The sequence below is a fragment of the Merops nubicus genome, unplaced genomic scaffold (assembly GCF_000691845.1).
Source record: "Merops nubicus isolate BGI_N331 unplaced genomic scaffold, ASM69184v1 scaffold13531, whole genome shotgun sequence".
Taxonomy (NCBI): domain Eukaryota; kingdom Metazoa; phylum Chordata; class Aves; order Coraciiformes; family Meropidae; genus Merops; species Merops nubicus.
The window spans coordinates 29,098-54,353 of record NW_008590343.1 but is presented as its reverse complement, the minus strand read 5'-3'; the positions used below and the strand labels follow the sequence as shown (position 1 = coordinate 54,353).

General features: G+C 42.0%; 1 protein-coding gene across 1 annotated transcript in view; it reads left to right on the top strand.

Annotated features, from left to right (window-relative positions):
* The window catches only part of LOC103782162 (mineralocorticoid receptor-like), a gene marked incomplete at both ends in the record, with an annotated part of 45,643 nt that overhangs the window by 1,008 nt on the left and 19,379 nt on the right, over positions 1–25,256 (top strand). The window contains one exon of the mRNA XM_008949911.1: positions 15,941–15,952. Within this exon, the coding sequence (XP_008948159.1) occupies positions 15,941–15,952 (12 nt within the window). The remainder of the gene's footprint in view (positions 1–15,940; positions 15,953–25,256) is intronic.

Genomic DNA, 25,256 nt, shown 5'->3' with positions numbered 1-25,256 from the left:
ATGAGGCAGTGTGTGATGTGATTAATTTCTTCTGTGATCATTAAATCTGCTGCTGGTGGCAATGAGGATTTAGGTCTCTGTTAAATAGACCTGGAGGGCTTGTGTGTCACTGAAGTCAAGACTTCATCTAATACCTCTCTTATCAGTGGATTTATCTATCATCAGAAGTGTCAATCTAATGAAAATGAACTTCCCAAAGTTCTAAGGACAGGGAAAATGTTTCTCCCTTCTGAAGGCATTTTCTCTTGTCCAGTAGCTGACCTTGGTGCCTTCATTCCCCAAGGTCTTCCTGGAGGTTTTTAGTGGCTTAATTTGTAGCATATGAACTGGAAAAACTTCCTTTGGGTGATTTCCTCCATGTGCTTCCACACAACAACATCACGGGTGGGTCTTCCATGTCTAAGTTGGCCTCTGAATTTGTTGTGGTGGTCGTGAGGTTTTGCACCTCCTGTGTGAAGTGACAGCAGCTTTTATTCTCTTCCTTCCTCCTTTCCTGCCTTCCAGGAAAGCTCCCTTCCCAGTCTTCCATCACTGTCATTTCAGGGAACTGTGTATCTACATTTCCCACTCTCATTTGACATCCTTCCTGATGGATATCCCTATCCACCTTTACAGGAATTCAATAAAAATTACCAAGGAATCCCTTTGGAGAACAACAAAATACAAGACTACTTCTCCAAGACTCAGAAACCAAAATTACTGGGAAAGGATCACTCTCTAATGGGGTATAGAAATGCATTTAAACATGTAGTTAAAAATTACCAGTAATTACCAAAAGGCAAAACAACTCTGTCATCTCTAAAAGTGGAAGATAGACTTTTAAAATTAGCTTAAAATACATTTTTTTAGAATCACTGTGGTTGAAAAGGACCCCTAAGATCATCAGGTCCAACCTTCCTCCCAACATTCAGGGGAGAAATTCTTCCTAATAGCCAACCAAAACCTCCCCTGGCACAACTTGAGGCCATTCCCTCTTCTCCTATCATCAGTAATTTGGGAGAAGAGACCCACACCAGCCTCACCACAACCTCCTCTTAGGTAGTTGCACAAACACTGAAAATTTGGCTTGCACCATATCCCAAGGTTTCCTGCTTTAAAGGAAATAATTGCAGTAATTATTCTGTGTAAGTTCATGAGAATGGTTTTTAAACTATGGTGGTTCAGAGCATGATAAGAAATAAATCAAAGAGGAAGAAATACTTTAGATGTGGACCCTGGACATGTCTCAGCTCTGGGCTCAAAGCTCTGTGCTTTAAGTGCTTGTATTATTGATTTTATTACAAAAGAAACCAGTAAAACCTCTGGAGATCATCTGGTCCAACACACGCTCCTCAAGCAGGGCCACTTAGAGCCAGTTGCCCAAGACCATATCCAGTTTTTGAACATCTCCAAGGATGGAGACTCCACAGCATCTCTGGGCAACCTCTGTCAGTCATGGGTCATCCTGACAGTAAAAAAAAGTCCTTCTTGATGTTCACACAGAGCTTCCAGTGTTTGAGTTTGTGCCCTCTTTGAATGGAGCAGCTCCCTTTGAAGGGGAAGAGGCTTTTGGTCATTCTTTTCTACTGATGAAATTAAAGTTTTATTTAGTTTAAATTAAAAAGTGACATACTGATAGTCCTTCAAAAGGTATGGTGGCATGAAAATTATGGGAGAGAGCAACTGGTGTTCAGGCCAAAGGGCAAGAACAAGTGGTTGACTTGAAAATGTCCCTCTTCATTGCAAGGAGGTTGGACTAGATGACCTTTAAAGGTCCTTCCCAACCCAAACCATTCTGTGAAGTGGAGAGACAATTGTTTCATGCCAAAAAACATGGAAGGAAGAGATTTGGAGAGGGAGACACCACTGCACACCATCCAGCTCTTTGGGCTTCATTGCAAGGAGGTTGGACTAGATGACCTTTAAAGGTCCTTCCCAACCCAAACCACTCTATGAAGTGGGGAGAAAAATGGTCTCATGTCAAAAAACATGGAAAGAAGAGATTTGGAGGGGGAGACACCACTGCACACCATCCATCTCTTTGGGGCTTGGCTGGAGTTGCTCCTGTTGTCAGCCCACCTTGAACAGCTTCTGAGTGCCAGTTCCTTTGTGCTCCTCTGAGATCAAACGGGGGGATTGTAACAGAAAAGGACCAACTGCTGTGGAATTTCACACCAAAAAAAGCACCCAACAACAACCAGACTGGAGCTTGCCCTTCCAATCATCAATTTGGGAAGTGTATTCCCAGTGAGACTTATTTTGGGAGGCTTGCAGAAAGTGTCTAATGAATTTATGAGCTGTAGACCAAAAAAAAAATATCGAATTGGGTTTACTGGTGAACTTTCAAAAGCAATTTCAGATGGAATTCATGACAGGGAGGATAAATCAGCAACGTGCAGGATTTTGGTATGGAATAAGCATGAACCTTTGGCTGAGTGACTGGATGAACAGGCATCTGCTCTGAGGACATGCAATGGTGTCATTAATATAAATTTGATCTGCAAATGCCAAAATCTTTTAACCATAAAAGCAAGGATAAATGATGTCACTGAAAAAGTGAAGACTTTCATATTTATAATCTATTTTTACCTAGGATAAATATATTTGATTTTCTCAATGACAGATATGGCCGATCAGAAGGTAATTGAAACTTGGATTTATGATCCCTAATAAAGTCATGTGCTGAAAACACACTATCTTGTGAGGAAACCTAAAGCACCTGGCTGGTCTTGTCTTCTCTTTTTCCACTGAACCAGCTTTCTTGGAGGAGAGTCACAGGCTTGAAGTCAAAAATCACAGCTGCTCTTACGTATGCTCTGCATTTTTAGTCTTCATTTGTTCAAGTTCCAGACAAGTATGAGGTAATCTGTCCTAAATCAAAATTTAAATCACATCTTAAATTGCTGTAAGATAATCTTTCATTCTTCCTTCAGTTTGAAGGTAGAAAAAAGGGTGTTTTTTTTCATCTCTCAGTGGTGCTTAAGGACTGCAGCAGAAATTATCATCTCCTCCCAGTTATTTTGCTTATTTGTTGGAAGACTTTTGTCTGCTTAAAATGGAAGAATTAGAATCATAGAATCATTTAGGTTGGAAGGGACCTCCAAGATCATCAAGTCCAACCATTAACAAATTATATCATATTAGCTATGATTACTAGGACAGGATTACTCTCTAATTGGGTGCAGAAATACATTTTGAAAATGTAGTTAAAATACAAGTTTTTACTTAAAAAAAAGCTACTTTAACAGTTTTTTTAAATACAAAGATACAACATTCAGTAAATATCAAGTTTTACTGTTGACTTCTGCTCCAGGAGATTTGCATTAAAGCTAATTTTGCTTTCTCAAGTCAGAAACAAGTCACAGCAACAAAAGTTTCTAGAATTGTATCTTTTTCACCTGGATAATTTGCTTTTTTGCCTATTTAAAGTAGAAGGGAATTGAGCTGAAGGAAATTCTTCAAGATCTAATCTGGTGCTGCCTTATTTAAATGGTCTCCTGGATGTAGTAAATGTGCTGTGCACCTAGTGACAAAGAAATCCCACCTCCACTGTGTGTTTGAACAGCAGGTTCTCCAGGGCTTCAGCAGCAGAAGGGATGAGATTTCTTGGGTAGCAGTCTGTAGGGATGTGGCACAACCTCAAAGAAGAGCTGGTTTTCCTCTCCCTTTGTGCCCAGCTGCTCTGAAAAGGAGGATCCAAGCTCTCCATCACCTGGGGTAACTCTGTCTGCCTGGCCAGGCACTGGGGTTGATCTTCTTGCCATGACCAAAGGGCTCCAACAGCCTTGTAGAGACTCATCTTCCCAGGAAGGATTGTGAGCTGTTGACAGCCTGAAAATTCGCTGGTGATAAGCTCAGTTCTTGGGCAATTAAAAGCACTGTGCAACCTTCTAGCAATGGGCTGGTTGCAAAATATTCCAGGGATACTCTCTACTCTATCTACTCTCTGCTTCCAGAAGGCCACACAAGAAAGAAAGTGATGTGTAACCTGGTTTTTTTTCAGAAATTGAGTAATCTTCTTATGGTTTTCCAATGCATTGGAAGTAAGAACTTCCTAAGGTTCTCTACACCCTCCAAGAGAAACTAAAGAGGAACTAAACCCTCTGTGTGTGCCTCCTAAATCTTTATTCTTCTGAAGTAGAAAAAGTATCAAGGTATGAGAATTTAAATGCTAGAACACAGAGCTCTTAAATAACTTCCTTAATTAGCATAACTTAAGACTTTTAGAAAACACTAGTGGTGATCAGGGAAGTTTTTCCTTATGGACCATTTAAAGCAGCAATATTTTTTTCTGCTGTAGAAGCTGAAGTTGATACCTTCTTTTCCACACCATTTTGCAGTGTGTACACCCCTGAGTTCTGTAGCTCTGTATTACTAGGATTAATTATACATACAGTTCTTCACTCTTCTGTTCATTCCCTGTAATGGAGTCAGTGTTTTTTTTTTCACCACAGGCTGCAATTTTCCTTTTATCCACTTTCAGAAGGTCAGTGGCCCCTCTAAATTTGACATCACTCACTGGAGATGTCCATATGTTTTCATAGAAATTTCTATGTGGGATTTGAAGTCGACTCTGCTCCTGACCTGTTGCAAGAATCTGTTTTACAACCTATCAAACAGAAATATTAGGTGAAGAGGAAGCAGATGGGTGATCTGCTGAGGGCAAGAGAGCTGGGCAAAATCATGGAGCAGCTGCTACTCTTACTTGCTATGCCATGGTTAATAGGTGTAAAATAAAATTTAAATAATTAAGGCATCGTAGGTTTGAAGCTGCCACCAGCCTTCCATGATTTTATGGGGATAAAAAGGGCTTTTCCTGGTTTTCAGGCAGTATTGTTCATGGAATTGAAGTCTTCTTTCCTGCTCCTGGTTGCCTTTAGTGACTGGAGCTTGGAGTTCAGAAGGGTCGTAGGAGGAAGGAGCTGGAAGGGTTTACCAAAAAGGGGAAGAAAATGAAGCAACAACAAGTGGGACACAAGAAAAAAATGGAAAAAAAAAAGAAAGAAAAAAAAATTAATCAAGGATGATGTGTGTATTACAATTGAGTACTCAAAGAATGAGCAACTTTAGCAACCGCAGTCCTACGAAGAACCAGATGTTGGTTAATGGACAGGAAAATTATTGGGAAAAAAAATACATCAAGGAGAATAAAAATCCACATTCATTCCTTTCCCAAAAGCATTAATAATTTCTTCCCCCCTCCCCCAGAATTTTCTGGCATTTGCAATTTCTTTTGCATTCTTCCGTGGCAGGAAACTGAGTTGCAGTCTTCATTTTTTTCTTTTTAAAGGAGTTTTCTTTCTTTAACACATCACAGGGTGATGTTCTGGTGGATCAGAGTCTTCCCAGAGGTGGGATGACCCCGTGGATGTTTAAGGTAGCCACAAATATTTCAGCTAACAAAAGTGCAGGTGTCACAATCATGAATTTGGGTTCTTTTTGGATACTTCAACAGCTTTTTTCTTAAAAAAATGAATGGATTTTTTTTTCCATAGGCTGCATAGGGAAGGAATTAATCTTTTTGTTAATAGCTTGAAGGTGGCTGAGCCACTTGTAATATAGAAACTCCATATATACAATATAAGATGCTCTGTGGAGCATCTTATCCTTCTGGTCCACCAGCTTGTTCAGACACTTTGATTCAGAGTCCAGTAAACACGTTGGGAGAGCTTCTGAAATGATCTGGGGAATAAAAATTTATCTTCTATCAGGTGACTAAATTCCTTCAGCTTTTTTTAGCTTCCCCCAAAAGAGTCTGAGTTGGGACGTGATTGCTGGCTATAAATATTTCACAGTTGAGGAAGAGGCAACTTGAGCAGGAGGAGAATTTATTTTGAACTAAGAATTGTGCTGAAATAAGAGCAAATGGGTAAAAAACCTACATTAGGTACTCTGATCTCTTGAGAAGGCTGCAAACCACCAAAAAGAGAGACTTTTAGGGAATCCAGAAGGATTTAAATACCTCCTGGAGATGGAGCATGAGAGAAGGAACTGATGTGGAATATGATTTTTATCTGATTTATTCTTCCTAATGACAGATAAGCAAAAAGGGCTTCTTCTGGTTATTATTGTGTCCTTTTAAGGCTGGAGAGCTCATCTGACTCTAAAATGGAAGGAAATAGGAGTAGTGAAAAGGAGGATGAACCAAGTGATTGATTTTTAGGATGTTCCACTTGAAATGATGGTGGATGACCAAGTCTTTTTTTCAAAATGGATGTAAAGTGCTCAGATCTTGAATAAGGCTTTGAATTGCTTTGTATTTATACTCACAGACAAACATCTGTCTGCTGCAATGAATTTTCTTGGTTTGAGTTCATAAAAGAACTCAGGAGAGTGGAGTCTTTTTAAAATAACTCTACCCCATCCAGCTAAATCTCTGCAGGCACCCCCAGAACTCATCAGATGACCTCATGGTTGGTTATGTTTGCTGGTAATCCCATCCAGTGAGAGCCTGGCTACTGAGAAATCCTCTATCACTGAAGTGAAATTGGTTTGGCTTCTGGGACTCTGTGGTGCTGGGGGTTTTTTTTGGTGATCCCTAGTACAACCTGGCTGAACTAGAGGGAATGGGGCAAAGCTGGCAGTGGGCAGATTCAGGCTGGATGTGAGGAAGAAGTTCTTCCCCAGGAGAGTGGTGAGACCCTGGAATGGGTTGCCCAGGGAGGGGGTTGAGGCCCCATCCCTGGGGGTCTTTAAGGCCAGGCTGGAGGAGGCTCTGGGCAGCCTGATCTAGTGGGAGGTGTCCCTGCTCGTGGCAGAGGGGTTGGAACTGGGGGATCCTTGTGCTCCCTTCCAGCCCTGACAGATTCTGATCTGTTTTAGCAGAGGACTTTAGAGCCCTAATGGCTCAAGGGTTGGACTGGATGATCTTGGAGGTCCCTTCCAACTTAAATGATTCTATGATTCTATGACTGAAGCATGAACAAACATTCAAATGGGAGTTTGCAATTGGACATAAATCTATGTTCAAGATCTTCTAGATCAAACAGCATAAAGCATATAAAATATCATAAAACATCCTTAGTCAGGTGCTTTAGCTCCTTACAGCTACGTTACTTCTTAAGACATGCCACTTCCTAAAATGCTTTTATCTCTGTGCCTCAGCAGCCTGTCAAAGCCATGTTCTAATTTTCTCTTCCCATAGCAAACAGCACTTCTACAACACTCGAGGTTTAGAGCCTGAAAAGGCTCTTCCCATCTTAGGTTAAGTAGTTAAGAGCCAAAAGAGGATAATCCTGCAAGGTGCCTTCGGTGAGACAACTGTAGAGATAAGGAGTTTTGCAGTGTTGTGGCTGAAAGTAGATAAAACCTTCAAAATAAATATATAAATACCTAAAGCCAGAAAACAAAACGTCTTTTTGTGCTCCCTAATCCCATTTTAAAGAAGAGGGTGGGAAAACAGTCTCCAGACAGGGGGGAAAAAAAAAAGGAGATAAAATGTACATCCAGATCTGTCTGTTATAGACAGAGGGAAGGAGGCATCTGCTGGTATCTTGGATATAAATAGAGTGGGAAAAGGTAATGGCAGATCTCCCATTGCCTTAAAAGAAGCCAGGATTTCAGCCTTTTTTTTTTATTATTATTATTTTAGGTGGTTGAAGGTTGGGAGGTGCCTCCTTTAGGTTTGAACTCTAGACTTCGACCGAGGCAGTTTTCTCAGGTTTTGGGTTTTTTTAAGAAACAAAAATGACCCACGTTCAACTTTGAAGCCCTGCAGCTCTTCGTTGTTTAAGGAGAGGAAATTCTGTAAGACAGGATTATGACATGGGTTTAACCTGTAGAATTGTTGCCAACTCCCACAGCCAAGTTGCCAAATCCAAGGGTCTAAGAAAGGGAACGTGGGTCAGTCAGTCCCCACCTATTTCAAGAGTGATGATGATGATGATGATGATGGGGGGGTTTTGTGTGCACCTTCTCCACGCTAAGAGCAACCAGAAGTTTTGTACAGAGCATGTGCTTGGGATTGTTTGTGCCCAGTAGAACTTGTTCCTGTTCACAGACAGCATGGCAGACCCTTTCTTCTCCCACCTCAGAGCTTAGAGGACCACCTGGGGGTGTTGTGTCCTCTCCCACCCCTTCCTGCCCTTCTTGGTGGCTTCTTCTGTTAGAAAAAAGCCACATTTGCAGCATCACAAGTAACTATGAAAATAATGAATGCTAGTGGCCTGTTGGTCTTTGTTCATCTGCCCCCCATATAATGACTTTTAATTCAGCCTTAATTACCCAATCACATACAACTTCTTCTATTAGATCTCTGCCTTGTTCGTTGAACAGATTTGATAACATTCAATTAATGAGCAGCTCTTCAGTGTCTTGTCTTCTTCTCATTGCTCAGTGCATAGTCCTGTGCTTTCCTTGCTGATTACTATTCATCAGGAATTGCTCAGAATACCTAATCACTCATTTCTTAGAGCTTTTCTGTGGGGCTCATCACTGTAATATCTAAGTGCTTCACAAACATTGTTTAATTTACCCTTGTCATACAAGGTAAGAGGAGTGATTATTAGCCCTATTTTATGGTCAAGGAGTGAAGGCACAAATTAAAGCTCAGGCATAGCCCTTGATTTGGGGTTCATGGTTTATGATAGGGACATCAGGGGGCAGAAGTACTTGATGTTTTATAGCACTTAATAAGTCCAAAGTTCAAGTCCAGTTGATTTCACGTGCAGCTAGGATCACTTAAAGCCATGGTAAATCAGATCCTGGATCTCAAGTGGAATATTCAGGAAACAAGGATGATAATTAGTGATTTTTTTCTTCTTATTATAAAGTAAGTCCATGGCAAAGGAGATGCAGTCCAGTTCTCCAGGGCACCATTCAGCTGCCTCAGGCATTAACTTTCTCCTCTTTCTTTCTTCTTTAAATCTCTGTAATCCTTTATGTACTTTGTTGTCAGTAGCATGCAGATGTAGACTCAAAGGACAAGAGTCCTTTTGACTTTGTGGCCCTGATCCATCCTAGATCACCATCCACATTGTCCTTAGGGTAAGCTAGAGGTGTGGATGGATGAGACCAAGAATTAAGTGTTCTTGCTCTTCTTGCATCCTTCTAGTCCTGGGGAACCTCACTCAACTGCCATGACCTTTCAGAGAGAGTCAAAGGTGGTCTCTCAGTGACAGGAGTCAGCTCCTTCAGCACTCTTGGCTCCAGCCCATGATGTCCTGGGTTTTATATCCTTCCCAGGCTGATCCTCCTCCTCCCAGGGTAAACCTTCCTTGCTCCAGACTCTCCCTCCACTGTTGTGCTCCAAAGCAAAAGGATCTGCTTTGATCGGGTTGATTCTCACCTAGAAAATGTCCCTGATATTTTTTTTCCACTCTCAAATTTGCTTTACATGGTTGGGCTTTGCCATCTGTCAGTTGAAAAGGAAATGGCTTGGACCAAAGGAAGTGAGTGCAGGAGAAGAACAGCCAAGAATTAGTCTCAAAGCCTCAATAACTGCTGGAGGGGCCTCAGGCTTCTTCTTGGACCTACTGAAGATCTCCTGTTGACTTACACTCCTATTAATGTGGTTGCAGGTGGGAAAGACCCATTTAAAACCTCTGTCAAAACTGAATGATATTCTACCTCTCAAGATTGGCTACCATGCTTCCTAACTTATTATTTTTTTCTGATTTATTAAATAATAATTTTTCAAAAGCTCCATCTACGGATTTTCTTCAACAGTTCACCAGATGATTAATCAACAGAACAAAAAGTTGTAATGAAATTAATGTTTTAGGCCGTGGGGTTTTGTGTTTATTGAAACTAGTCAGCGACTCTCCTCTGGAAAAGAATAGCCCAAGAAATTGAAAAGGACTAAATAAATGCCTCAGAAAATAAGTGTGGAAAGGTTATAGTTTAGAAATTTATTCTAGAGATTTAGAACGTGGGCAGACTCTCGAGTCACAGGGTGAGAAAAATACCAAAATGGAAATAGTCTCTGCCACAGAAAGATGCATTATTTTAAAACACAATGCCCAGCAGCAAGAAGAACAGGATCACTTTGGGTGAGAAGAAAATTGGGTTTCTTTGGAACTTTTGGTGCTTGTCTTGCAAGACGCCAACCAAAGGTGTTGCTATTTATATGTTACTCACCATTCTGTTAAATAGAGTGCTTTGAATTCTTGTTATTTAATGTTTCACACCTTTTCCAGGCATTAATAGTACCAGCATTAATGCAGTTGGGTCAGAGTTCTACATCTTGTCTCATTTGCTTGTAATTCTTGATTCTTGCTGAAAATCATATCCAGAGTCGTGGAGTTTTCTCCTCTCTTCTTCGTGGCACATTTACGTTGATTGAAGCCACGACAGGTTTTCTCCCATCTTCCCATCTATGAATCCCACTCCTTTATCTGGAAATTGTTTCACATGGAGTTCTAACACAGAAAGGGCCTGGCTGTGACGTTTTGAGACTTGCTGTTGCAAAACCCACTCCTTCATTCCTTTCCTTGTCCCAAATCACTAATGCAGCTCGTGTCCTGGAAGCAGACATATGGCAAACAGTCCTCGCCACGTCAGAGCAGCAATGCTTCTTCCAGAGCAGGGTGATGGATGAGATTAAAAAAAGGGAATGCTGCTTTCTGAGCTTGATAACTCCGTGTGGGAACAGAGCAGAACAACTGAGCTGGAACTTTCTTCAACAGGAGCAATTTAAAGGGCAGTCTGAAGGTTTGCAAACCACCTCCATGCACTGCACAAGTAGTTTGTTAAGTCTTTCCTTCATCAGGCTAGGAGGACATTCTTCATTTCAAGGTCATGCCTGTGGGTAAGAAGTGCAGTAGTGCTGTAGTTGGAAATCTTGGGCATTTATACAAGTTTTCTATAAACATTTTGGGAGCCTAACTGTATTATTCCCTTTCTGAAAGGGCATTTTTTGTCTAGAGTAGTTAGCTGTGGATGATTATTATTACATGTACTTTCACAGACTTGTGCTCTGTTGCTTTTTTCTAAGAATAATTACATATTTGGTGCTAAGCATTCAATTATTTATTTGTCCATTTTACCACGTGGACTGAGCAAACAGACTTGGGTGAGCCCATATGCAATATCCTGCATGCAAATGCCACTCTTAACAATGCTGCTTGAAATTATGTCACTGATAGGTGCTAATTTTCTCTGATACAACAGAATGATAATGATGGACTATTGGGAAAAAAATAATAAGTAGTCCTTCTTAGGTTGTGTGCACTGGCATACTAAACTGGTCATAAAATTAGGGGGAAAAAAAGGAAGAAGGAGACATTAACCTATTTTTAATTGGAGCTTTTTAGCAACAATGGGAAGACTGTTTTGCAGCAACAGCACCTTATTCCTGAAGGAAACCATCAGGATGTAGATCCATATGTTTTTAGGGAGGATGCTTGTTAATGATGGTGCCCACAGCCAGGCAGTTGAATTCTAGATATCCAAATGTTTCCCAGAGCCCTGAGAACTCCAAGGGGTGTTTCACATCCTCATACTTCTGCAGTGTCATCATGCAGGTAACTCTGTGCTGAATGTAGGGCAGCAGGCACTCTGTCAAGTACAGTAGATGTAGATTTTAATACAGCAGCATTGCATACTGCCTTATCAAATAAATCAGGGTGCTGGAAGAAGGTGTAAGCACTTGGATGCAGTGGTCACCCTGAGCTGCCTCTTTTTTCTTGTTTCACTTCTGGTTTGTGAAGGAATCCACGTAAGAAATGTAGACAGAATACCTACCAATTATTCCATATTAATTATTAATTTAAAAGCAGGAAGAGGAGATGTGACAAGGATGAGATCTTTCACTGACTGTTTAATAATAAAAGGTCATTCATGGAAAGCTTATGAAGGACATAAAAGCACAAGTAAAACATGTATTAGGACATGCTCAAAGAGTTTTGTGATGAGACAACAGGGTTGAACAGCAGAGATTTTTTTTTAATAGTATTTGGGTAAACCTGATGACTTTGAGCATCCCTTTTATCATGGAGCTAGAAAATGTTCCAGAAATAGAGAACTGAAGGATGGTCTCATCTTTCTGAGTTTCATTTCAACCCTTCCTATTGCCATTCTCACACTTGCTGTATTTTCTGTTATAATTCCACTAAGAATGGGAGAATCTTGGTTCTTTCTGTCCTTGAAACCTTCAATAACAAGCTCATAGTGTAGGAACAGTAAGCTACCAAGAAAAAAAAAGTGGGAAACACTGTGTGCTTCTTCAAGAAGAGTTCCCACTTAAATCCAGCAGGCAGACAGATCTAAAATACTGCCACACAATGCAGGTGGGGGTATTCCAAAATCCACATCCCTGTGGATTATACAGTCTATAATCCAAAATCTGTCTGGTGGCTGAAGTCCCATCTGTTGCTTCCTTTTGGTTTCTTTAAGATGTGAACTTTTTTTCTCAGTTCATAAGTGCACTGCAGGTATTGTGTTTATTCAGTTTGGTCAAATTATCATAGAATCATAGAATCATTTAAGTTGGAAGGGACCTCTAAGATCATCATGTCCAACCATTGAGCCATTAGGGCTCTAAAGTCCTCTGCTAAAACAGATCAGAATCTGTCAGGGTTGGAAGGGACCACAAGGATCCCCCAGTTCCAACCCCTCTGCCATGAGCAGGGACACCTCCCACTAGATCAGGCTGCCCAGAGCCTCCTCCAGCCTGGCCTTAAAGACCCCCAGGGATGGGGCCTCAACCCCCTCCCTGGGCAACCCATGCCAGGGTCTCACCACTCTCATGGGGAAGCACTTCTTCCTCACATCCAGCCTGAATCTGCATATCCATTAATCAGCCTGTCAGGGTTTTTTGGGGTGTTTTTTTATGGTATGTAAGCATACTGTACCTTTTGTTTCCTGGAAACCCTTGACCCTCAGCAGAACCATGGCTTCTTGGTGCTTGGTTAACTTTATTTTGCACAACTCTAACTAACAAGCATTTAAAAGGACCAGAAACCCTCCGTGGGTTTCTCCTGGTGCCTGACCCTGTTGGGGAGCAGCACATTAATCCCACTTGATGGCTTAATGAGGAGGGTTAACTGACCACTTCCCAGCTCTAATGAAAAACAAGAGGTCAGCAATCACCAGCTGAGCAAAGAAGAGGATCTCTTCCAACTTCTACATTTACTCCTTCATCCTCAGGCAGGGACAAACGTGTCTGCTCCACTGCTGAAACATGACCACTCCTCTTCAAAGTTCATCTTCATGATAGATCAATCCCTGACACGTGTTTACCCAATCGAAGCAATCAAAGCCACTGGGCCAGTTACCTAATTAAGGTTGATGTCATCCTGGAGGGGGGAGAGCAGTGTTCTATTGAGCAGGCTCTTTCAGGAGTGTGTCCTTAACGTGGGGATGGGGCACTGGAGCTCCTTTTTTGGTCAGTAATCCATCTCCCTTCCAGGGGGTGTGTTCCATAGAGACCAGTACCCCAGTCAGGGGCTTCTCAACTTCCCTGGGAAGCAAACTCTCTCAAAAATACTAAACACTCCTAAAAAACCAAGTTGTGGGAATGACAGGTCAGGCTCAGTGCCTTAGGAGACACTTCTCATATTTTTGGCCTTACCCTCTTGGCTTCAGTTTCCAATGTGTAAAGTAGAGATGGTTGCACCATCTTGTAGGGGACTTGAGATTTCCTGCATCCTGCAGTGTAGAACAGTGCAGGGAGAGAGATTCTCTTGGCTTTCTGTCCCCAAATAATGTTCTCTTTGTCCAGTTGCTACCCATCTGTTACCCCTGCCCCTTCTGCTTCTGGCCAGCACTCACCTCTGGACCTTTTCTTTTCCTCTTTATCTATCAGCTTCCACACTGTCAGTCTCTCCTGAGCATCTCCTTTCTTCCCCAGCTTCTCCAGTATCCCACTGCCTGCATCTCCTTCCTCCTCCACTGCTTTTTTTTGGAGCCTTTCTCTTTCCATGCCTACTACCTCCTCAAACTCCTGTCTCCTTGTGAAGCTCCTGGTGGTTCCTTTGCTCTCACAGCCAGTACCTTGTTCCTCTTCCCTCTGAGCTCTTCCATTGCCACGTCCTGAAAGTGTCCTGGGGGGTTTCTGCGTGGAGTCCTCGTGCCAAAACATCACCCAGCATGGGAAAAAGGGACAGCTGGAGCACAGGCTCAGCTCAGACCTCCTGCCCTGGCCCATGCTCTTTGCAGAAGGGAAGTTTGGAGGTGGGTAGCCAACCTTCACCAAAACCTTTGCAAATCACGTCACGTACAAACTGCAACTTCTCAGCCTTTTATACTGTGATCCGTTAGAGTTTTAAGTGATAATGTATGAGATGGCAAAAGGCACATCTGTGGTATCAGAGCAGTGATGCTTCAAAGGGTCTTGTCTCAAAGTGTGAAGGCTCTTGAGCTTCTCAAATATGTCTGTGAAAAATGTAACACGGAGGGAAAAACCAACATGTTTCTCCCTAGCCTTGTTCACAAACTTCCTTTGCACTGAACTCGGTGCTTGGAGCTGATACATTCTTAAACTCACAAAATAAAATTCACCCCCAGGCAGACATCCAGCATGGAAAATCTCAGCCCTCACTGCTAATGTGTGGTAAAGTTATAAGCAGTAGAAAATGAGGTCTTAAAATGAGAAATGTCAGGCAACCTTAACTATCTGTAGTCCTACAAGATCCACTGATGATAATCTGTTTTTTTGACAGATTTCAGCCCATTTTCAGATTGGTTTTGACACATGCTCTACAAAGAAAGTCCCCAGAGTAGGACTCTCAGGCTTATAGATGAAAAAAGTATCTCTAAGTAGTGAAAGCAGTGATCAACCATGCAGCCCCTTTGCCTTCTGCCAAACTTCTCAAACTGGGCTGCAGCACGTCCCTAAAGCCTCAGACAGAATCAAGGCATTAAAGCTGAGACCTGTTGACTTGGGACCAGTTCTTATCTCATAAATCTAAATGTAGATTGCAGGGGAACGTTGGATTTTAAAAGTATTGCAGAAATTGTAGCATAAAACTACAATTACATCAACAAATACACATCTCCAACAATTTTGGAGTAGATGCTGACTGGCCAGTAGACACTGCAGACTCCTGTCTTGACCCAAATCTCCCCTTTCTTGTAGGTTTGTGGGTTATTTTTTCCCTATTTATGAACTCAAAACCTGTCCATGGTATTTCTCCAGGGTGAAACTATGAACTTGGCTTATTTGGAGCATCAGGAAACCACTTTATGCCCCAGCTAGGTGGAGGGGGTTGGGCTGGAGGCACAGGTTTACCCTGATGATAAGATTTCTGGGAGGCCTCACCTCTTGGTAGAGGGGCTCAGGAATCCTACGTGCCCAGACAGGGCTGTTGGCCTGGAATGTTGTTTGGGGAATCTAGAGCAAGGTGCATCCCAGCAGCCTTGTTTGCAGGCTGCCTGCAGCTGGGTTTTGTGCCTTTTTTATTTTACTTTTTGGTGGATTTTCGCACTTGTTGGGTTGGGTTTGATTTTCTTTGGGATTTTTTTCCCAGGTTGCATGCAAAACCCTGTGTGAGGGGTAATCACCCATCCCCTACATCAGGCTGGCAGCATCTCCATGACTTTTAAAGTGTCTTTCAGTAGAGCCCTGCTTGACAGCTCAACAAAAACGCTGCCTTCCTAAAAATCACTTCCTAGAATGCCAGTGCATGAGGAGCTAGGAGAATCCAGTTCCTTCCCTGCTGGGATAGAATTTCTCATTTTTCAAAACTGTTCCACCCATCTTAACAGAATCTGGGGGAAAAAAAATGTTTGCTTAGTCTTTACCTGGACAAGATAACTTCATGTTACACGTTTTTGGCAAAGACTTGTGGATGTTCTAACACTCTTTTGAATAGCTGGAAAAGAAACTTGAGTTGTGAACAACTCTCCCCATTCTCACCAGTAAAATGTGACATTTCCAATAACACAATCTCCCTTTTTTATGGTGGCTCAGGCATAATTCCTTCCTGGGAGGATTTCCACTGGTACGTAGCCTAAATTTTTTATACTTGATATTACTCTCTTCATCAAATCAAAATCTTTATGTGTTTATTCTTAAAACTAGGCACGTGCTCGAGTGCCCCAGGCAAAAAGGGCTTAAAGCACGTGACTGGAGACTTGAACTAGGCTGTTATCATTTCCCCTCTCTAATTATCAGAGGAGTTCCAGGCGGGTAAAGGGCTACTTTAAATTTTCTTGCTAAATCACTCCCTCCGGCTTCTAATCATTTCCGTTCCGCTTCTCTGGCCTTCCTCCAGTTGGTTTCTATCTTCCAGTAATGAAGTGCCTGAACTGCATACAATATTCCAGGTGTGGCTGTGAAAAGCAAGGCCTGAAGAGAGCAGAGCCATGCCAAGCAGCTCCTGCTCCTGCAGAAGGAGCCAGGGGTGTTGTTGGGGGTGATATCACCCAGGATCCGTTCCCAGTGGGATGAACTCCCTGCGTTTGGCTGGGAGGAATTTTTTTGTGGACATTCTTCAAGGCAGAATTGGTGGGGGAGCTTCTCATCCAGTTGCCAAATAATGACAAAGTGGATTCTACGTTTCTCACTTGCTGTGTGAACATCTTTTTTTCAGGTGAGGAAGAGGAGAGAGAGGTTAGGGGATGACAAATGCAGTGCATGACATGAACTGGGCATTGTGCAGCAGGGGATAAATAAAATACATTTCCTGCATGAGTGCATCTCCAACAGCATTTCCATATCTGTGTCCCTTTAAACCAAGTATTCCTGATCCCTTGGTTGCCTCAACATCTTCAGGGACCATTATCTTGGAAATACAAGGGGCAGGGGTGCTCTTGGAGGCAGGAGTGTGCTGTGGCCAGGAAGGAGCTGCCAACCAGTGCTAGATTTTTCTGCAAAGTAGAAACTTACTTTTTTTTTTACACTTTTTTATTATTTTTATACCTTTTGTACACTTTTACAGCTTTGACTTGCCAAAACACTACTGCAGGAGGAAGCGTGGACCTTCAAGAAGTCCAAGAAAACCCTCTATGAGAGGCTGGAGAACCTTTGTGGAGGCATTGTCTCATCATATGCTTTCCCCACCATGACCTACGTGCTCTGCTTGCCAGCTTTTCCTTGTCTTGCTGAAACTCCTGCCTTCTCTGCTTCTACAGTATTTTGAGTTTTATTCTCTTAAACTTAAGACCAACACAGGGGTGCTGCCTGGGAAAAAATGGAGTTTCCCCAACTGCATCAGCACTAATGTTGAGAGGTCTTCTGTGCCAACTCCTCCAAGCTTAGAGGGGCTGTAATGACTTGGTGAGTCAGGCTCCAGTTATTTTTTCATACCACCTATTCCCTTTCAAAAATTAGTTTTACTTCCACGCTTCATCTTATGTTACAAGTACTTTAGGTTTGATCTTCTAAATCTCATTGGGAAGCCCCCAAAACCCAACCACCACCAATCTTCCCACCTAACTTCTTAATGATTTCTGCATGTGAGTTTTGGCTGTGCTCCAGCTTTGAAATCATTATGCTGCTGATTCAGAGTGTAAATAAGTGGGACTGGATTAATAAATGGTATGAAACATGGAGCCACACTTCATTATAATCCACTTATCAAAGTGCATCTGCTTTTCATTTCCAGTTTGATCTTTTCTCTGTGTGTTACCTTCTCAGAAAGGGCTTTTACTGCTGGTGCCTGGGAGTTTCAGAGTTGCTTTTGAGGATGGCAAAACGGAGCTGGGATGTATTAGGAAAAAACTTAGGACTGGATTATCCTGCCTAATTATAAATTGGGGTGTTGTACATCACACTGAAATCTGGTATAAATAGAAGGCAGATCAGGTTGGTCGTGTTTGTGGCCTTGGTAAAATTTCCATTTTCTCAATTCAAACTTTTACTTAAAAAAACTTCTTCCAGAGAAGTAGAATTTTGCCTTTACTCACTATAATTTTTGAAAGATAAAACAATTGCTTTTGATGGCAGTAGTGAAACCCACCCTTTACAGAAGAGAAGACTCTGGGTTTGAACGTGCCTCTTGTGGAATTAAACGTGGGTAGACTGAGATGGTTTTATATTTTGTTTTTCTTAAATATATTGGATGCAAGGGGCACAGATATATATCATGAAGGAGCAGCTACTGTGATCAGGGGTGAATTCTGGCTATAAATTATATAATAATTGCTCTTTTGTCTGAACAGAATGAATCTTGAACCAGCAATGACATCAATTAGGCAGCGTGATCTTTGAAAGTAGAATGGAATAATTCAATTTATGCCTTGATCATGTTGTATTTAGACCCTGAGGTGACTTTTTTTCCTGTTGTCCTACATCTCTTTTTTCAGTTTTGTTTTCAGTGGCCACCATCATTTGGGCTGAAATTTGACCTATTTATTTTTACCTCAATAACCATTCCCTTACAATGTGGGGGGGAATGCCTGATTCCTTCCACATGTCACTGTGGCATATGAATTGTGTCTGAAAAATTTAGTAAAAAATGAGGATTTTTGTTGTTTTTTTGGGGTTTGGCTTTGGTTTTTGGGGGGATAATTAGAGGAAGCTTTGGTTCATCAGTGGGTTTGTTGCTATGGGCTACTTCTCTCGGCCTCTTGAGGTGCAGTGAGGAAGCAAAGGGTGAAGTAGCTGTTTTCAAGGATGTAGGAAGGTTGTCCTGTCCCATTTTTTTTGTTGTGAACAAAGATTGTGGACAAGGCTACCAAGCCTGACCTGAATTTGGGGGGTGGAGGGGGCTGGGGAGACCCGTGGCTCTGAAAATGCTTCACCTGCTTTGGAGGGGGTGCTTGGAAAGACCTGTTCATACCTTTAAAGATGAAAATGATAATTGTAATTAGTTTAATAAGCTTTGTGCTACTTCATTGACACTTTTTGGTTTAGGTTGTTGTAGTATTTTAACAGGAAATGTGCTGTAAAATGTCATTATAATAGTAGAAGCTTCTGCTGTTGTCTTTCTTCTGACTTGTTCTTCAGATTTACCTGGAAAAACAGAGAGCTGAGGCTCCTGATAAAAAAATAAATGGAGAGGAAAATGAAGAAAATAAATAGGTGGACATGCACCTATTTCAAAGGATAAAACAGATTTCCTTTTTAAAAAGCAGCAAATAAGTGCAGGAAATTTTAAAGTTCACTTTGGTGAGCATCTAGTCAACTTGGGTCAACATTTCTCTGTTTGGGATCTCAAGAGGTTGGGATAGAAGGCTCTGTTGGGAAGATATTCCTTGCAGCCTTTAAAATAAACTTATTACTGACCAGGGTTCCAGAGGAATAGATTTGTCAACATATGCACTGACAATATTTGAAATTTTCACTATTATCCATCATACTATTCATGATTATGAATTTAACATATTTCCAGGCTGAGCTGTAGTAAACTGTACATGAAAAATGCAAGAGAAAAATATGCTTTGAAGATAACGTGTCGTTCACACAGAATAAAATTTATGATCTGCTGAGCATGCTAAATGCAAGAACATAACAGGCTTCAACTTCAAAATGTTTGCAAAAACCAAAGGGTAACTATATTTTTTTTTTTTTAAAGTTAACAGAATATTTTCACTGAGATCAAGAGCTGGTAAAAGTTTTACTTTGTGAAACAAACTGGCTGGGTTTTTTTTTCTGGTTGTATCTTACATAAATAGCATCCATCTCCTTGCAGGGGCTGGCCTGGAATTGCAAAACACAGGATTAATGCTGCATACCTTGATTTTTTCCATCTCTCCTATGAGAATAGAAGTTCTTTTCGTTTGCCTGCTCCATCTAATGACTACAAAACAGTTTGATCTGTATCTGAAGGTATCAGTAAGATAATGGGGCAGACAAAGCAGTTTGGAATAGTGAGTAGAGTGCAACAGGCTTCAGCCTCATACACAAAAAATAGAGATATTTTATGGAGGTGAACATTTTCAGTAGAATATTGACTGAATGAGCGTGGCTTGGGGAGCCATCCAGTCAGCCAGACATTCTTACAGTGGAGGAATTGAATGTCTCCAGTGTAGAAATTTGGAGTATGTCAAGAATGCCTTATCAGATTTTTAGCCTGGGAAAGCAGAAACGGGCGTGATGCGTGCAGCCTGATCTCCTGTGGATCTGTCCTGTTTACTCCTCTGCAGATAACAGCATCTAGAGACCTCCAAATGAGCCTTCAGTTCAAATTTAAACCCAAAGGGAAAATTTAGAAACTTCCTGAAGGAGATGCTATAAAATATTAGATGTGTGATTTTGTCAAAACAACGTCTTCCGAGGCTCTAATTCTCACTCTCTGCATTCCTGTATCCATTATAATCTAAAATCAAAAGCAATTGAACTGAAAACTCATTTCCAAACAAAATTATTTAGCTCGATAGCAGGATTCTGTTGGTGCTTGTAGATATGTGGGCTTGGTTTTCCTCCTAGACAAATTTCTAATGCTGTGTGATTTCACTGCATCAGAAATGCTGTGCAAAGATCAGATACCTTCCCTTTTCTCTGCCATCATTCAGCATTTATTTGGCCACATAAAAAGGGAATTATCACACAGTCAAATGGCCATGCCTAGGCTGCCAACTGGAAGTTTTCTTAGCTCCTGTGGATTTCAGGAGTCCCCAGCTGTCCTTTGTGACCTTTAAATCACTTTTTTTGGTGATCTTTACGTGGCTGGTCGGTATGAACTCTGCCTCTTTTTGTGGAGGTGGCAGTGGGCATCCTGAGAATGGTTTTAGTACCAGCTTTAGGGCATGTCTTTTTCTGGTGGCTCAGTGCTTCTGGACAACAGGATGGCTGGAGCACCAGGGACAGGCTTGGGGAGGCTTTCCAAATTCTGCAGCACGCGCTCAGCACGTCAGGAGAAAACGTGCACGTGTACTTCAAACATGAGATATTTATGTCTGTTTTCTTCCTCATTTGTCTGGCTGTTGTAAACAGGTCTTATCCCTTCTGGATGGTTTCTCCTGCAGAAAATAGTAGCCTCTTTCAGGCGACATCCCATGCTCCCTTGCCAAATTTCCCCTCTCTTCTTGATCCCTCTCATCGGTGCCCTTTTCAGTCTGCTTAAAATAGTGAGTCAGAACCATTTTTATAACTTCTCATCTCCTCTGCCAGGGTCACCAGGCTCTACCAATTGTTTTTACTGCCCTGGTCTCAGCCCAGTGTGGAAACAAGTCCCCTGGGAAGGTGAAGGAGCAGGAGACAGTCAAAACTGGCAGAGCATTGGAGTGCTTAACAGTAGGGAAATATGAAAACATTTGCATGGAAAGCATCCAGGGACAGAGAAAAAAAGGGGAATCAGCTTTGTACCTGTACTTAGCATGGAAGGAAGCATCTGTGCTTCCAGTCTTTGGCATTCGGGAGGAAACAAGGAAGCAGAAGTGCTGTCGATGAGTTAATGGCCACCTAAGGACAACCTGCAGCTCTTCTGCTGAGAAACAGGCTCAGAATCAGTAGCACATTTCAGCTCAGTCAGAGGAAGAAGATGGGGTGATCACAGACCAACACGCTGCCTTTGAGAATGCCTTTGTCAACACTTCAATTAGAACATGTTATAATTAAATAGCAGATAAACACAAGCTTTAAAGCACCTAGAAAACGTAGGAAAATACTGTTTTACAGAAGCTCATAGGCTATCCTTACTATTTGAGCACCACTTGATGTGCCTGTGCCTTTTCAAAGAGCCCTAGCTGGGTTTTGTAGACCCTGCAGAAAAGGATGCTGTTGAGACCATGGTTTTGTCCATGTCCCAGGTAGTTCTGATGTGCTTTGAGTCTATGAAATGCATTGTAGCCATACCTTTGGCTGCTGTATAATTCTACCCTGGGAAACCACCAGTTGCTGGCTGAGTGGAGGAAATAATATGTGTAGAAGGTAAATTAAAAGGCTGAAGAAAGAGTTGTGGAACAGAAGATAGAAGACTGATCATGAAAGGAGGTAAAGGAGAAAGGAAATAAATTTTATTGAACGAAAGGAAAAGAAGAGGGGAGGAGAAAGTAAGCAGACTTAAAAAAAAAATCATAAAAATAGTATATAAATTAATCCAGTCATATAAAAGGGTAAAGAAACTGAAAGGTGTCTTGGATTCTAGAAGCAGCAGAAGATAATTGAAGCAATATCTCAAATGTGATGAATATTTTGCCAAAATCAAAATACATTTTAATTAAGCCTTCAATGGTAAAGGAGGGAAAGCTCTAAATTCCTGCTTCAGAGGAGGATTCAGACTAGACTCTAAGCACATTCTGTAATAATGTTAATAATGGATCAATATTGAGCTGTTGGCAGGTACAGCCTTTGTCTGCAGCCGAAAAGTTTATTGTCTGGGCAGGATTTGGTCGGATGAGTAAAGCTTAGGAGTAAGAAGGGAGATGGACCCTGCAGTCAGGCTGAATTTTGGGAAACCCTGAGATTGGGGATGTAAAATACAACCCCTGAACATTTGCTGTAGAAAATGCAGGGGCGATATTACCATCTAAATTCTGTCCCTCGTCTGGATAAGCTGCTCCTGGATTACACCGAAATCTCAGCGCGAGGAAGAACTCATTTATGAGTTTCCTCTGGTCAGGCTGGACTGGTTTAAACAGAGCTGAGGAAGTTAATTATCAAATATCTTCTGGTGGGTCTAGCAATGAGTAACTAGTTCTGGAGAGGACCCGCCGGGGCCGCAGCCTTTGGAGCTTTTGGGTCCCGGCGTTGCAGGCAGGGAGGGACTGCCCTAATCTGTTTCCCAGGTTGTTCCAACCAGTTCAAGAGCAGTAAAACAAGGTTATGTAATGGACATGTGATGTAGCCTAAAATAGTGACTGCAAACATAGGCTGCTGTTGCTGGGCAGTTGTCAACTGCTCCAAAAAAAAAAAACAAAACCAGAGGCTTCCTCCGCTGTGTGGCAAACGGGCACGTTTGGATGTTTGAAATGGAAATGCAGGGCTGATTTCCATGGAATAGCAGGAATTTTCCTTTGTTTTCTTTTTAATTGGGAGAAATAGAGGCTCTGTGAACAGTGGAATTGCATCGTGGTGCTTTGAGGATACTCAGAGAGAGGGTAGGATGTGCAGGTGATGGGGTTTCTTGCTGTAGGAGGCGAGGCTGTGTCAGACAGCAGAAAAAACTCCTGTTCAGTTCTGTTTGCTGACCAGATGCTCTCGAGGTGAAGAGGCCTCCTTTAGAAAATCCTGATGGTTTTTCTAGCATGTTTTTTTTGGCTTTCCTTCAGCAGGGAAGATCCATAGCCCAGGTCAGAGGGGTTGCAGGGGCCAAGCTCGTGAAGTCTGAAAGGCTGGTGGGTAAAGGAAGGGACAGAGCAGAGTAGTAAATAACAATTGATGGAACTGAGGGAAGCTTCATGTAGAATTACAGCCATTCAACCCAGGTATTTTTCTCCTCCTCGTTCACTACTGGACTAACCATAACCAGTAAGATGGGTGGTTATGCTGGTAAATACTGATAGGAGCAGCAGGAGGATCTTTGGAGGAGTTCCCTGCACTAAGGTTGCCCAGGTAATAGTGTTTAACATCAGGCTTTTACAACTGGGATTGTTATTGTGGAGAGAATATCCTTCCTACTTGGGAAATGTGGAGAAAACTAAGCCCTTTTTCCAGCCCAGAAGCCACCAAAGGGGTGAACCTGAAAGGCAGGGAGCTTCCAGGTCTCCTCAGACCCTGGAAGAAGGCTTAGCCTGCAAGGAGAAGACAACTTTCTCTGCAATTTTACAAGCCCAAAGCATTAATTCTCATTCTGGAAGAAGAGGGAAAGTTTGGGCATTTCATGTGTTTGGCTGTGCTGCAGTAAGATGCTATTTTAAAAGCTGATTTCTTTTTCAAACTACTCCTGCTTTGCTTGGTCCTTAGGTGCCACTCCTGTTTCCTCACTTTCCTGTCCTTCCAGGAGGCCTCCTCAATCACATCTTTGTCTTGGGACCCAAAGCACACTCTGATTTCACACATCATGCCCAGAGTGGCTTTTGGGCTTTCCCCTTTACCTTTCCCAGGGGATGCTGCAGGAGGTTTGTAGCTCTGAGAGAAGAAAAAAGAAGGTTGGCTGCCCAGGGAGAAGAGCGTGTGGAAGGCAGCGGGGCCAGAGGAGAGGACCTGGGTGCTAGTGGCACCCAAGGAAATGGGAATCAACAACCTAAAGCCCCATCTGATGATGCAGGATTGCATTAGCAGGGCTGTGGAGTGCAGGATGCAGGAAGGAACCGTTTTATTTGGCTGAGGGATGGTGAAACTCAGCAAGAAAAATGCGTCCGGTTTCGGCCGCTCGGCTGTATGAAAGAAGCTGGAGGAGAAGAAGAGGAATGAGCAGAGATTTAGGAAATCTATGAGGAATGATTGAGGGAACTGGTTTCCTTTAGTCCAGCAGAGAGATGGGGAACATAAATCTTTTGATAGGCAACAAGATTGTTGTAAGGAGGTGGTGATCTATGAGGCTGGATGTCTCGGGGCGAGCGCTGCCGTTTCTTGCAAGATATTTCTGTTTGGTTTAAATGCAAAGGGAAAAAACACAGTTTCTAGTCTGGCTCATCATGTGGTTTGGTGGGTAGCTGCAGAACACCTTTCCTCAGAAGGTTTTATGGCAAATTTAGAGGAAAAAAAACCCCAAGTGCCTGAACTGTTAAGCTGGTCTTACCATGCTTCCATGAGTGGGCTTGAATTAAACAGTCTCGGGATCTTCTTCCAGCATGATGCTTTTTTCCTTACAAAATTTAACATAGTAGTTGCTATTTTAACAAGAGAGCAGAAATGTAGAAGGCTCATGAATGATTTGGAGTGCCTGGCTTAGACTTGAAAAAACTAGGGGGGAAAAAAAAAAAATAGGTTTTCAAGGGAAGATAAAACACGTGGAATATTTCAGAAATTTCTCTCATTTTCTAATTTTGCCTTAGGAACAGAAATATTCCTGACAAGAAATATCTATACCCAAATCCTGTCTTCCCAATTCCTTCTAAAATGGGGAGAGAGACAGCTTCTGCTGCAGCCTCACTTTGGCTGTAATTCATCAGACTAATAAGAACACCTTTTTTTCTCCTCTCCCTTCCTGCTAAATCTTGTTTTTTCAAGAAAAGATAGGAAGAAGGAAGACTGAATTTCATGAATACTCTTTTTTTTGTTTTCTTTTGTAAGCATATAAAAGGAGGGAATTAGATTCTTGGCAGGTGAAATGTTATTTTCTGTGTACATTTGGATGTGTCATCCTGTGGTAGGTAGTGACACAATAGCCTGCACAGTGCACACTCAAATATTCCTCTAGCTCTGCTGTGAATAGGACAGATCTTTATTCCTTCCTAGTATGTCACTGTGTAGTACCTATCAATTATTTATTTTGAACAGGAACATTTCCCTGGCATCTTTTGTAACTCTGTGTTTTCAGCAGAACAGGAGTGAGCTGGTATAAATGCACTTCATGGTGGCACATGTAAAAAGTACTTTAATCTTCATGCATTTGGCACAGGGGAGATGA